The sequence below is a fragment of the Mustela erminea genome, chromosome 5, assembly GCF_009829155.1.
Source record: "Mustela erminea isolate mMusErm1 chromosome 5, mMusErm1.Pri, whole genome shotgun sequence".
Classification (NCBI taxonomy): domain Eukaryota; kingdom Metazoa; phylum Chordata; class Mammalia; order Carnivora; family Mustelidae; genus Mustela; species Mustela erminea.
This window is the reverse complement of record NC_045618.1, coordinates 119,194,028-119,208,449: the sequence shown is the minus strand read 5'-3', so window position 1 is coordinate 119,208,449 and position 14,422 is coordinate 119,194,028. Positions and strand designations below refer to the sequence as shown.

The window sequence follows — 14,422 nt, the reverse complement described above, 5'->3', positions numbered from 1 at the left end:
GCCCCTCCGGGGAGGGACAGATCCCTCCCTGTGGGAGCCCCTCTGCCCAGAGGCCAGGCACTCATTAGCATACAGCTGCTGATGGCCACAAGCCGGTGGCACACCTCCAAGCAGTTGAGGCAATTGCACTGTTGCCTCTGCTGAGTCAAGGTCACTAGGCAGCAGAACATTACAGTCCCCCGAGGCCAGGCCCAATGTTGTCACTGTCCCTGGCCCAGCCTGGCCTGACTGGACAGATTTTCTTTAATAAACTGAGATACAGTACTGTAAATGTATTTTTTCTTCCTTCTTTTTTTTTTTAAGGTTTTATTTATTTATTTGACAGAGAGAGAGAGTGATCACAAGTAGGCAGAGAGGCAGGCAGAAAGAGAGGGGGAAGCAGGCTCCCTGCTTAGCAGAGATCCAGATGTAGGGCTCAATCCCAGGACCCTGAGATCATGACCTGAGCTGAAGGCAGAGGCTTAACCCACTGAGCCACCCAGATGTCCCCCTTCTGACTTTCTTAACATTTTCTTTTCTCTAACTTACTTAATTGTAAGGATACACTATATAATACATATACAGATTATGTGTTAATCGAATATTTACGTTAGGGGTAAGGCTTCTGGTCAGCAGTATGTTATTGTGGTTAAGTTTTAGGGAGTCAAAAGTTATACCCAGATTTTCAGCTGCAAGGGAATCAGTGCCCCTAATGCCCATGGTGTTATGGGGTCAACTGTATTAGTATGTTAGAAGACTTAAATGGGGATTTTATAAAGTATAATGTCCATTCTTGATTTTTAATTTCTGAAAACGAAGCAAACAAAGACTTTAAAATGAAGAAACAGATATTAGTGGCATGTTTCCTAAAAGCAATGTCAAAACAAAGACACTCCTTCTCAGACAGGTTATTTAATAAAATATTAGAGGGGTCTTGACATACTGATAAGGCAGGAAAAACAAGTAAGAAAAACTGGTAACAAAGGGACATCACTTGGTATTGGTAACAAAGGGGCACCTGGGTGGCTCAACTGGCTAAGTATCTGACTTGATTTCAGCTCAGGTCATGATCTTGGGGTCTTGGGATCAGGCCTTGCATCAAGCCCTGCATCAGGCTCCACACTGGGCCTAAAGCCTGCTTGGAATTTTCTCTCTCTCCCTCTATCTCTATCTCCCCCCTCCCCGCCCTGCCAAAAAAGAACAAAAAAAGACAGGAACATCACTAACTACAAAAGTCACGATTATATAAACTCAGGAAACTGAAGGAAATCTACTAAGAATTTTAGAAACAGAATAACTCAAGAATATTTATCATATAAAACCTACTCCAAAATAACATTAGCACTCCTTTTTAGCAATAACAGCTATTAAGTTTTTGTTTCAAACATCTATCTCCTGGGGCACCTGGGTGGCTCAGTTGGTTAAGCCACTGGCTCTTGATTTCAGCTCAGGTCATGATCTCGGGGTCCTGGGATTGAGCCCCCGCTTTGCGGGTGTCCAAGCTCAGTGGGGAATCTGCCTAAGGATTCTTTTTCTCTCTCCTCTCCCTCTGCCACTTCCCCTGTTCATGGGAGGGTGCACTCTCTCTCTAATAAATAAATATATCTTTAAAAAAATTGATTTTCCTTACAAGAAGGACAAAACATATCTGTACTTAACACACATTTATTGAGTACTTACTTGGTAACTAACCCAAGGTGGGATATATCAATCCAATATAAATAAAACTATAAATATCTTATAGAAGAAAAAAATAAGTAAAAAATATTATAAAAATGGCAATACTTGAAGTTAATTTATATATTTAATACATTTTTTCCAATAACAAGAGGATAATCTGTTACATACAAAATTCTGAAAATCATTATCAGAGATTAATTTTTACAATAAGGAGGGGGCTTGCCTTAGGGAATATCAAATTATGTCATAAAGCAACCCACATTAAAAGTACATTGCTGACTTCAGAAATCCAGGGAACCAAGTACAGAATTGCAAAATTCTGGACATAAGTTACATGAGAATTTAATATAGGACAATCTGAGTATAACAGAAGGGAGAGCTGTTCAGATTATTCTTTAATAAAATTAAGAAATAGAAACTTAGGGGTGCCTGGGTGGCTCAATTGGTTAAGTGACTGCCTTCAGCTCAGGGCATGATCCCAGGGTCCTGGGAGTGAGCCCAACATCAGGCTGTCTGCTCAGTGGGGAGCCTGTTTCTCTCTCTCCCCTGCCCGCTGCTTTACCTGCTTGTGCTCTCCATCAAAGAAATAAATAAAATCTTAAAAAAAAGAAAGAAAGAAACTTAGACCCTTACTTTACACTAAATAAAATTATAAAACCATAATAAAATTATAGTGAAGAAAAATTTAACACATAATTTCCTAGATTTAGAAAAAAAAAAGAATATTTATCTCAAGTGGTTACTTAGATTTACTACTTAAAAAATAGGAGAAATTACAAATAAGTGGTAGGAGAGATGGGGGTAAAATTAAGATGAAAGGTAGATAATATATGAAAACATTTTATGATAAATATTGTATATAAAATTTGACATCTAAATTATATAAAAAGCTCTTAAAAATCTGTAAGAATGAGTCAAAATTCCCAATGATAAACAGCCAAAGGAATGAAAAATTTAAATATACTAAATTTAAGTAACTAACTGTTCAACTTGCCATATGAGTGGAATGAAATAAAACCGTAATGTAACACACTTTACACTCACCAAAATAGCAAACGCAAAGACAAGCGCTAAAGTCCAGAGTTGGCAAGCCCCCAGGAAACATATTACTACTGCCCAAATACAGTGTTTCAAACTCCAAAGGCAGTCCAACAAGAGGTAACTAGAACCACGCACACACAAAAGATGATATTCTTTGACCCTTTAATCCTATTTCTGAAGATGTACCCAAAGAAAACACATTTTTTTTTTAAAAGACTTTATTTATTTATTTGACAGAGAGAGAGATCACAAGTAGGCAGAGAGGCAGAGGCGGAGGGGGGGTGGGAAGCAGGCTCCATGCTGAGCAGAGAACCCGATGCAGGGCTTGATCCCAGGACCCTGAGATCATGACCTGAGCCGAAGGCAGAGGCTTAACCCACTGAGCCACCCAGGCGCCCCAGAAAACACATTTTAAAAACTTCTGCTCTTCCAAAGATATTAAGAGAGTGAAAAGACAAACCACCAGACTAGAAGAAAATCTTTGCAAAGCTTGTACGTGATAAAGTAATATATAAAGAATTCGCAAAATGCAGTAACGAGAAAGCAAATAACACAATAATAAATGGACAAAAGACTTGAGAAGATGCTTCACTAAAGAAGATATATGGATGGAAAATAAGTACATGAAAAGATTTTCAAAATCATTAGTCATTAGGAAAATATGACTGGAAATCACAATGAGATATACACTGCAAACCTACAAAAATGGCTAAATTTACAAAGATCCATTGTGGATGAAGATGTAGAGCACCTGGAAGTCTCATTCACTGCTAGGGGAAATGCGAACACTTTGGAAAAGTTTGGCAGTTGCTTAAAAAATTCAACATACAAATGGATTAAAGACCTAAATGTAAGACCTGAAACCATAAAACTCTTAGATGAAAACAGGCAGTAATTTCTTTGACATCATCTGTAGAAACATTTTTCTAGATATGCCTTCTCAAAACAAAAGCAAAAATAAACTAGTGAGACTACACCAAAATAAAGAGTTTTTTGCACAGTGCAGGAAACCATCAGCAAATGAAAAGGCAATGTACTGAATTAGAGAAAATATTTGCAAATGATCTACCCAATAAGGGGTTAATATCCAAAATATATGAAGAACTTCTATAGCTCAACAACAAAAGTGAAATAATACAAGTAAAAAATGGGCAGAGGACTGAACAGACATTTTTCCTACGAAGACATATGGATGGCCAACAGAAATGTAAAAAGATGCTCAACATCATTTGGATCAAAAATCCAAATCAAAATCACATGAGTTATCACCTCACACCTGTCAGAATGGCTAAAATAAAAAACACAAGAAATAAATAATCAAAAACACAATAAATTCTCTTATTTTTAAAGTAGTAAATCTAAGTAACCACTTAGATAAATATTCTTTTTTTTTCTAAATCTAGGAAATTATGTGTTAAATTTTTCTTCACTATGTTTATGAGGATGTGGAGAAAACTGTGTTTATGAGGATGTGGAGAAAAAAAAAAAAACCCTCATGCACTATTGGTGGGAATGAAAACTGGTGCAACCACTATGGAAAACAGTGTGGAGTTTCCTCAAAACATTAAAAATAGAAATACCATATGATCCAGTAATTCCACTACTGGATATTTACCCAAAGAAAATTAAAATACTAATTTGAAAAGACATATGCACCCCTATGTTTACTGCAGCATTATTTACAATAGCCAAGATTTGGAAGCAGCCCAAGTGCCCACTGATAGAGGAATGCATAAAGAAGATGTGGTGTGTATGTGTACACACACACACACACACAGGAATATTGCTCAGGCATAAAAAGAATGAGATCTTGCCATTTGTGACAACACAGATGGAGCTAGAGAGTATAATACTAAGTGAAATAAGTCAATCAGAAAAAGACAAATACCATATGATTTCACTCATATGTGAAATGTAACACAAAAAAAAGGAAAAACAAACCAAAAAAGGGAAAAACAAACAGACTCTCAAATACAGAGAACAAACGGGGTGCTATCAGAGGGGAGGTGGGCGGTGGAGAATGGGTGAAATAGATAAAGGGTATGAAAAGGTACAAACATCCAGTTCTAAAATAAGTAAGTCTTGGAGATGAAAAGGACAGCCTAGGAAGTATATTTAGTAAGAGTTACAATGTTACTTGGTGACAGATGGTGACTACACTTATTGTACAGAACTTATTGTACTGAGAAATGTACAGAACTGTTGAACCATTATGTTGTACACCAAAAACTAATATAACACTGAATGTTAACTCTACTTCAATTTTTAAAAGTTCAGTATTCACCTACCATATAATCCAGCCATTCTATCCCTAGGGCTTTACCCAAGGGGAAAAGAAAGCTCCTACCTGAAGACTTGGACCTGGATGTTCATAGTAGCTTTGTTTGCAACAGTCAAAACCCAAAACAAACAACAACAACAACAACAACAACAAAACCCAAAACAATCCAAATGTTCATTAGGTATGGATAAATAAGATGTGGCGTATTGACCCAGTGGACTACTACTCAGGAACCACTGATACACACTATAACAGGGATAAATCTCAAATAATTACACTGGGTCAAAGAAGCTAGACGGAAGTAGGGTACCTATTGTGTGGTTCCATTTATATAATATTCTAGAAAATGGGAACTAATTTGCACTGACAGAAAACACTTTGATGGTTGCATTTGAAGGGGGAGCAGGGAGGTGGGAAGGGGCAGGAAGACAGGAATAATTACAAAGGGATACAAGGAAACTTTGGATGATGACAGACATCTTCATTATCTTGACTGTGGTGGGATTTCATTAGTGTGTAGGTGCCAAAAATTATAAACTGCACACTTTAAAAAGTTTATTTCATGTCAATTATATTGCAATCAAGATGTTAAAAATACTTCACGTAGAAAACCATTTAAACCATCATCTTTTATAATGGCAAAATCCCAGTAGGAAATCCATATGTCTCCCAAAAGGAATATAGCTCAATAAATTATGGCTCATCAATTTACCATGAAGCTTTTCTGTTGTTAAACATAACGTATGTGAAGGTCATGTTGATATAAACTTCCTCAGAGGAGAACGTGAAATGATATACACAGTATTATTCTAACTATACAAAATCGTATGATTACATGTGGCTAAAGACTGGAATAGGTCACAGAGAAACCTTAACAGTTTAAAGTAAGGGATTATAAGTATAAACGCCAGTTGTTGGAATAAATTTCATGTTGGCTTGTTTTCTAGGGTTTTATTAACATCTTTCTAGAGCTTTCTCCAAAGCATTTGGGAAGTCCTGGCACTAAGGAAACAAAGAAACTGAAGGAAATGTAAATGTGGAATTTTCCAACAAAATACTATTTACATGCCTCTTGCTTTTCTTTTTACACTCTCTCCAGCGGCTCTCTGCTTGTTCCCAGTGGCCCCACTACCGCTTTGCTGAGCTTTCCATCCCCAGGACGCTGCATTATTTGGGTCCTTGCCATTCTCCCCTCGCTACCTTAATGATTCTGCACACTCAACCTCGCTCTCCACAGCGCTGTCCAGACAGATGACATCAAGTATTTCCCTCAGAAAAGCTGTGAGAAGACTCCCCTTCTGCCCACATTATATAGTTAACTCCCTCATTCAAGTCTCTCAAAGCTACTGCGACCTCTATTTCCAGCCTTATTTCCAATATTATTTCCTTATCTCCAAACCCCAGTCTCTTATTTGTTCATTCTTAATTTCTGTGCACCACCCTAGGTCCTGAGGGCGTAGAAATAGGTAACATCTGTGTGGTGGTTAATTTTATGTATCCACTTGGCTGGGATGCTCAGCTGTTTGATCAAACACCAGTCTAGCTGTTGGTGAGAAGAAAATTTGTAGATGTGATTAATATTTAAATCAGGAGACTTTGAATAAGGCAGATGGTCCTCTATAATGTGGGTGGGCCTCATCCAATCAGGTAAAGGACATCCTTAGGAGCAAAGAAAGAAGTTTCCAGAAGAAGAAGCAATTCTTCTTCAAGACTACAACATGGGGAAAAAAAAAAAAGACCGCAACATAGAAACCTTGGTTGACTCTCCAATCTGCTGCCTGCCCTGTAGACTTTGGACTTGCCTGCATTCCCAGTTGTGTGAGCCAGTTCCTTAAAATGAATCTCTCTCCCCCTACGTGCATATGCCCTGTTGTTTCTGTTTTTCTGGAGAACTCTAATACCGTATGGCACCTACACTTATGGAACTCAGAGGCTAATCCAGGGAATAAGAATATAACCAAATAATTAAATCCAACTTGGAGGGTACCACGAGCTCTTAAACCATAAATGATGAAAAAAAATTTTTTTAATGGCAAGGGTGCCGGGGTGGCTCAGTTGATTAAGCGTTTGCCTTTGGCTCAAGTCATGATCTCAGGGTCCTGGGATCAAGCCCTACATCCAGCTCCCTGCTCAGTGGGGAGTCTGCTTTTCCCTGAGTGCCTCCCCCGAGTTTGTGCACACACTCTCTCTCTCTCAAATAAATAAAATCTGTTAAAAAGTGACTTTCAGAGATGGAATAGACAGCAAGACCTATGGTCTCTGAGAAGAAAAACAAGTGAGGAGCACCCATCACAACCCTGGCTTTCTGTGCAGAGGTACTATCTAGACTGAGGCGCAGGGAAGGGAAGTAAGCACAAGCAGGGGACGGTGTCTAGCCGAGATGAGATGGGAAGCATACCATTTTTTGGACACTCTTTCCTCTACGTGACAAAATTACTTCCAGCAATAATCATGTAATAATCAGTAAATATCCGTATTTTCTTGATTAATTCTCTGGTTTTAAAGCAAACTGTTAACAATGCAAAAAAAGAATCAATATCACTTTATAAAATATTATTCAAATTTAGTAAAACCGTTCAGGTATACATTAAAATTTATGCTTAACAAACACAAGTATGATGCCTCACATTCCACACTATTTCACCATTCCACATTTTAAATACAAATTTCAACGCTTAAGTGGCCACATAAAATGACAGATTTTAATAACTCAAATTGTTTCTTTATCTTCACAGCTATGTGCTGTCATTGCTGACACCAAATCCATTTTTAAACATGGGAGTTTCTTGTACCGCGGGATGACGGAAACACAAACCATTGTTGAAGCCAGTTCAAATGATTTTGAACTGTGCTAAGCTAAGCAGACTCTCAAAAGGAACACATGTAGCTGTTTACTAGAGGGAAGAAGCAACAACATGTGATGTAAAGTTTCCATCTGGATCCTTAAAACTCAAAAGGAACCTGGGTAGCTGTTTAGAACATAAGCCAACAAAAACCCTACCTCCCACCCCCAACCCCTACCCCAGGAGTATTTTATCATTGATTAGTCAGAATTGCACAGACATGGTGGTAATTAAAAGATAGACTTTTAGTCATTTCTGTAATTGTTTTAAAATTCTGTTGAAACAGCATTCCTCCAAATTTCCAGCACCTAGGTTGGATTGGTCCCTCCATCCTGCATTTGGTGCCCCACTAGTTGGGGGTGGCCAAAGGTCTGAAATCTGTGGGGTAGAGTACAGCAGGGAAGGAGCTGTGCAGAAAAACAGCTCCAGAAATCATGGGTTTCCCTTGAGTCTAGCTGAGTACCCTGTGGACATGAAGCAATGCTAAGCAATGATAGCACAGAGCTGTGAAGATAGAGAAATGGGACGAGGGTGGGAAGCCAATGACTTGGGAAAGGAATCTACAGGGGTGGGACAGCTGAACCACCTCTGGGCCACACAGGGCTTGCACATGTTGAGGTTCCCACTAGTGAGAGTGGCGAGATCTCAATGGATACCTTGGTTACTGAGCAGAAGCCAGAAAGGCCATACCTCAGGAACAGGGCTAACTTAGTAGCAAAGCTTATAAAGAGGCCCCTTGAAAATCAAACAGATTTACAAGTAAATTTAAAACCTGCCAGAACAAATCTCAATACTCTTTAAAAGAAGACATCTAAACCTTGACTCTTAACATCATGACATTCATATTGTGGTAGACAGCATTTCTAGGAATGGCACCCCAAGATTCCATATTCCCTAGTCCCCAGAACCTATGGATATGAGGTGATATACCGTGATTATTATATTATCCAGCTGAGATAATCCAGTTTGACTTAATCTAATCACATGAACTCTTAAAAGCAGAGAGCTTTCTCCAGCTGGAAGCAAAAGAGGAGGTCAGAGAGACCCAACGCACAAGAAGGATCTAAGACACCACTGCTGCTCTGAAGGTTGAGAGGACCACATGAAAAGGAGTGTAGGTGTCCTCTAGGAGGAGACCCCGGCTGCCAGTTGGCAAGTAAATGAGGCCCTCCAATCCAGCCACAAGGACGTGGATTCTAGGGACAGCCTGAATGAGCTTGGAATCAGATTCTTCCCATGAACTTCCAGGTAACAGCCCAGCCTGGCCAACACCTTGATTTTGGCCTTCTGGGACCCTGGGCAAAGAACCAGGAACTGTTCTGTAAGTCTGGAACACACCAGACTTACAACTTATGGAACTGTGAGGTAAAAACAGGCATTCTTTTAAGCTGTGTGAGTTTGTGGTCTAAGTTTCCATACAGCAATAGAAAACCAATAAAGTAATGCTAGAATCAAATCAAAACATTACTATACATGCTTAGAAACAAGAAAATGTGATCCTTAAGCAGGAGTAAAGTCAGTCAATAGAAACAACAAAGATCACGGAATCAGTAGACATGAACATTTAATTATAAGTATGCTCCATGACTTTTCTTTTTTAAAACATGAAGAGAATTAAGAGAAAAATGGAAGATACAAAAATGAGCCAAAATGGAACTTCTGGAGATGAAAAGTGTAATACCTGAAGTTAAGTAATTCATGGGATGGGAGCTACATCAGATTAGATCTTGCAAAAGAAAACTTCTGTGAACTTAAATAAAGCAATAGAATCTTTCCAAACTGAGTCTGGAAAAAAGGCTGAAGGAGAAATGGAAAGGCCATCAGTGGCTTGTGGGGGAATACTGAGTGGTCTAACACATGTAACTGGAGTGCCACAACATAGAAGAAAACTTTTTTTAAAGAATGATGGCCAAATTTGTCCAAAGTTGATGAAAACTAAAATCCCACAGATCCAAGAAGCTAAACAAACATTAAGCAGGATAAATAAGGAATACTATAAAATGGAATACCCTAACCAAAATGTTTAAAACAAGGAAAACAAAATCTGAAAAGCAGTCAGAGAAAAAGACACACGTTCAGAGAAATGAATATACAAAAATTACCACTGACTTCTCATCTGAAACAATGGGAACCAGTTAGAATGACAACTTTAAAGTGCTGAAAGAAAATATCCTTCAAAAATGAAAGTAGGATTTAAAAATTTTCAAACAGGGGCACCTGGGTGGCTCAGTTTGTTAAGCATCTGCTTTCAGCTCAGGTCATGATCCCAAGGTCCTGGGATCGAGGCCCACATCAGGCTCCCTGCTCCTTGAGGATCCTACTTCTCCCTCTCTATCTGCCACTCCCCCTGCTTGCATGCACTCTCTCTCTCTGTCAAAAAAGTAAATGAAATCTTTAAAAAAATTTTTCAAGCAGAAGCTGAAAAAATTTTTCACCAGTAGACATGAACTACTAGAAATTTTAAGGCAGCTCTTCAGGCTTAAGAAAAATAACACAAAATGGAAAATTGGATCTACACATACAAAAGAAGAGAGCTGTAAATAAAGGTAAGAAAGGAGGAAAAAAGAAAACTCAGGACAAATAGAAGAAAGAAAATATGAAAATGGTAGGCTTACATCTAACCATATGGATAATTACATTAAATGTAAATATGGTAAACATTCTAATTGAAAAGCAGAGATTGCCAGGCTGAATGAAAAAGCAGACTCAAGGGGCGCCTGGGTGGCTCAGTGGGTTAAGGCCTCTGCCTTCGGCTCCGGTCATGATCTCAGGGTCCTGGGATCAAGTCCCGCATCGGGCTCTCTGCTCAGTGGGGAGCCTTCCCCCTCTCTCTCTGCCTGCCTCTCTGCCTACTCGTGATCTCTGTCTGTCAAATAAATAAATAAAATCTTAAAAAAAAAAGACTCAATTTTACCTTATGCTTGAGAAATCTACTTTGAAAGACATAAATTAGTTAGTAGTAAAAGAATAAAAAAATAATCATAAAGGGAAGGAGTGACTATATCAATATCACTTTAGAATAAGGAATACTGCCCAGGGTTAAAGAGGTAACTCATAATGATAAGAGGGCCAACCAATTAATTAAGAGAACATAACAACCCTAAGTGTATAGGTACCTGTGTATAGGTGTATACACAGTGTATAGGTAATTTTATAGCTTAAAAATACATGAAGTAAAAACTGAGAGAACTAAAAGGAGAAACAGACAAACCTATTATTATAGCTGATTATTTTAATATTCCTCCCTGAGAAAATGGTACAACACAGAGACAGAAAACAGTAATAAGACTAAATAACACCATTAACCAACTTGACCTTACATCTAAAGAGCCTCAGTCTCAGCATCTAAAAGATTTTCACTCCATTCCAACCTTCATGGAACATTCACCAGGACATTAAAAAGAAAGTTAGAATAAAATTAAAAGGACTGAAATTAAATAAGGACATTAAATTAAAAATCAGTAACACAAATATCTGGAAAATCTCTAAATATCTGGATATTAAACAACACATTCTTTTAGTAACCCATGGGTCAAAGAAGAAAACACAAGGAAGAATTAGAAACTGTTTTGAACTGAATGATAATGAAAATAAGAAATTTGTGGCATGCAGTTGAAGCAATGCTTAGGCAGAAATATAAGATTTTAAATCTTACATCAGAAGACTAAAATCAATGATTGAAATATCTATCTTAAGAAGCAATAAAAAGAGCAAGTAAGCCAAAATAAGTAGAAGGAAATGAATAGTAAACCAAAATAAATAAATAGAAAAACAAAAATCAATGACCTAGAAAATGGAAAAATAATACAGAAAATGAATGAAACCAAAGAAGGTTTTAAAAAGAGCAATAAAATCGCTCAACCTCTAGCTAGGTTGATCAGAAGGGGAGAAAAAACCCCTACAAATTACCTCTATCAGGATTGACAGTGAGGCAGATCCTACAGTCATTAAAGATATTATGGGGGTCGCCTGGGTGGCTCAGTTGGTTAACTGTCTACCTTTGGTTTAGGTCACAATCTCAGGGTCCTGGGATGGGGCCTCGTATTGGGCTTTCTGCTCAGCGGGGAATCTGCTTCTCCCTCTCCCTCTGACCCAATTCTTCACTTGTACTCTCTCTCTCTCCCAAATAAATAAAATCTTTTAAAGATATTATGAGATCATCAAATATAGCTCATGATAATAATTTTGAACACAGATGAAATGGACAAGTTTCATTTATGTTTAGTGGTTCTTGAAAAAATGAGAGAAGAAAGTGCAATCTGAAGTAAATATGGCCAAATGTCAAAATCTGTTAAATTTAGTTGGCAGGTACCTGGGTATTTTCTACATACTTGAAATGCTCCGGAACTAAAATTTTAAATTAATTGATGGAAAATTATTTCCCAGTATCATTGATCAATGAATACCTATCGATCATCTCCTATGTGAGAGATATTGGAGCAAGGTCCTAAGAATACAGTAGCCAATAGGCCAGACAGGTCTCTGCCTGATGGAACACAGTTTGGTGGCGCACACGATCATGTACATACCAGAGATGTATATAGGCTGTGGTAGGTGCTGTGAAAGAAATGACTCCAGGAAGAGACACTTACTAGAGGCAAAGGTGGAAGGTTTGCTCTATATAGGGAAGCTTGGGGAATTAGGGAACGTGAGACCACATGCAGGATGAGAAGCAGTCGCACGGGCAGAGAGCCAGACAAAGTGAATCCCAACAAGAGGGAGGCATATAAATATGGGAGCCCTGGGTGGGAAAGAGCTAGAACACCCAGGGTAAAAAGCAGTTTGAGATGAAGCTGAAGAAGTTGGATTTTATTTGAAATGTAATAGGATGTCACTGGGGGGTCTGAAGCAAAGGAGCTGGCTTGGAGGTACTTAGGTCATTATAAAGATGGATTCTCAGAACGGAGGACTAAAGGGGGGAACTGCTGCAAACCTCAGGGGAGGAAGGAGGTGGCTCACACACGGTGGTGGCCGTGGAGAGGAGACAAGTCAAGTCATCTGAAATTTGCCATTTATAAACCGAGCTGGGTGTTTAAAGACTTGAGTTTGTCATTTTTTTTTTCTAAGAACACAGTGTCCAGACAGAAAGAGCCATCCCATTCTGTGCCCTCAGCATCATTACTACTCCAGTGACCAGTGCGGTGGCCTCAAGTTACTTGCTTCGGAAGGCACTATGCCGCCATCCATCTCGAGGGATGGGCTGACAGATCCTGATGCCACCACATGACCCAGATTACTCACGTTCCACTTTGCGGGGGCAAGTGGCTCAGCTCTGTGTTCAGGGCCAAAGAGGCAAGCACACCACCCCCAGACCACCAGAGCCCACTCCTGATACCAAGTCGGGTTCACTCAGGATCTAGTCAGGCAATCAGAAAGACGAGTTATTTTAAAAGAGAGAATTTAATATAAGAAATAGGTTAGACAGATACCGGAGGGCTAAAAAGGTGAAACAGAAACAATGCAGTTAAAAAAAAAAAAAGGTGGTAAAAAATATGGTACTGTGAGTCCATGAAGCGTCCCCCATAGTCTGGGCTGAAGAGAGAGAGAGAGAAGAGGGACCTAGAAAGCCTTCTAGGGTCCCGGGAAGCTGGAGCCCTGCTGTCTGCGGACAGTGCTGGGGGCTGCTGCTGGTGTGCCCGAGGCTGCAGGCTAGGAACCCAGGAGCACCTGCAGGGCCAGAGTGAAGAGTGGCGACCCCCACAGAATGGAGAGTAGACAGGAAAGAGCCACTGCTTCCCCTCCTGCCATGTGGTAGTCTCTGCAGCCCTAGGATACCCAACGGGACGAGATGCAGCTGCTAATGGAGAAAGGCAGTTTCCAGAGTCTTGGTTCCAGGCTCACCATGAGCAGCATAGAAGGGGGTCAGGGGTTGGGGCTGAGAGACCACATATAGCTTAACAACTAACACAAAGGACTTTTTCCGCAATCCTGTCTCATGAAACAATTTGTTCATTCTTCATGTGCACATCACAGAAATGTCTCCATTAGCACCAGAGCCACTTTTGAGACACGAACTGTTTTTCAGAGTGTGTTGTCACCTCCACATCTGTGACAGCTATCTAGGGCACAGGACTTTGGAATTCCATGCCTGGTACTAACACTCCACATTTTTACCCAGAGTCACCTAGTAGCTATTTGCATCACATTATGAAGTGTTTTGTTTTGTTTTAATATATATATATAACCTGAGATGTATATCTGTGATCTCCAGTATGTAACTACTCACTGTATTGCTTTTGAGATGATTTTTAAGATGTCCATCGACAGGTGAATGGATAAGGAAGATGCAGTATTTATATACAATGGAATATTACTCAGCCATCAAAAAAGATGAAATCTTACCATTTGCAACAACATGGATGGAACTGGATAGTATTATGTTAAGCAAAGTAAGTCAGTCAGACAAAGAAAATTATCATATGGTTTCACTCACATGTGGAATTTAAGAAACAAAACAGAGGATCCTAGAGGAAGGAAAGGAAAGAGGAAATCAGAGAGAGCAAACCATGAGAGACTTTCAACTATAGGGAACATACTGAGGGTTGCTGGAGAGGCGGGGATGGGGATGGAGTAACTGGGTGATGGGCATTAAGGAGGG

At 39.3% G+C, this 14,422-nt stretch overlaps 1 protein-coding gene across 7 annotated transcripts in view; it reads right to left on the bottom strand.

Annotated features, from left to right (window-relative positions):
• The window catches only part of EFCAB11 (EF-hand calcium binding domain 11), a 162,306-nt gene that overhangs the window by 39,951 nt on the left and 107,933 nt on the right, over positions 1-14,422 (bottom strand). The window contains exon 6 of one of the 7 annotated variants that reach the window (XM_032344705.1): positions 7,134-7,490. The exons of the other annotated variants lie outside the window; for them this stretch is intronic. Within the exon in view, the coding sequence (XP_032200596.1) occupies positions 7,481-7,490 (10 nt within the window). The 3' untranslated portion in view covers positions 7,134-7,480. Of the gene's footprint in view, positions 1-7,133; positions 7,491-14,422 lie in introns of those variants that run through there. 7 annotated transcript variants of the gene reach the window in all.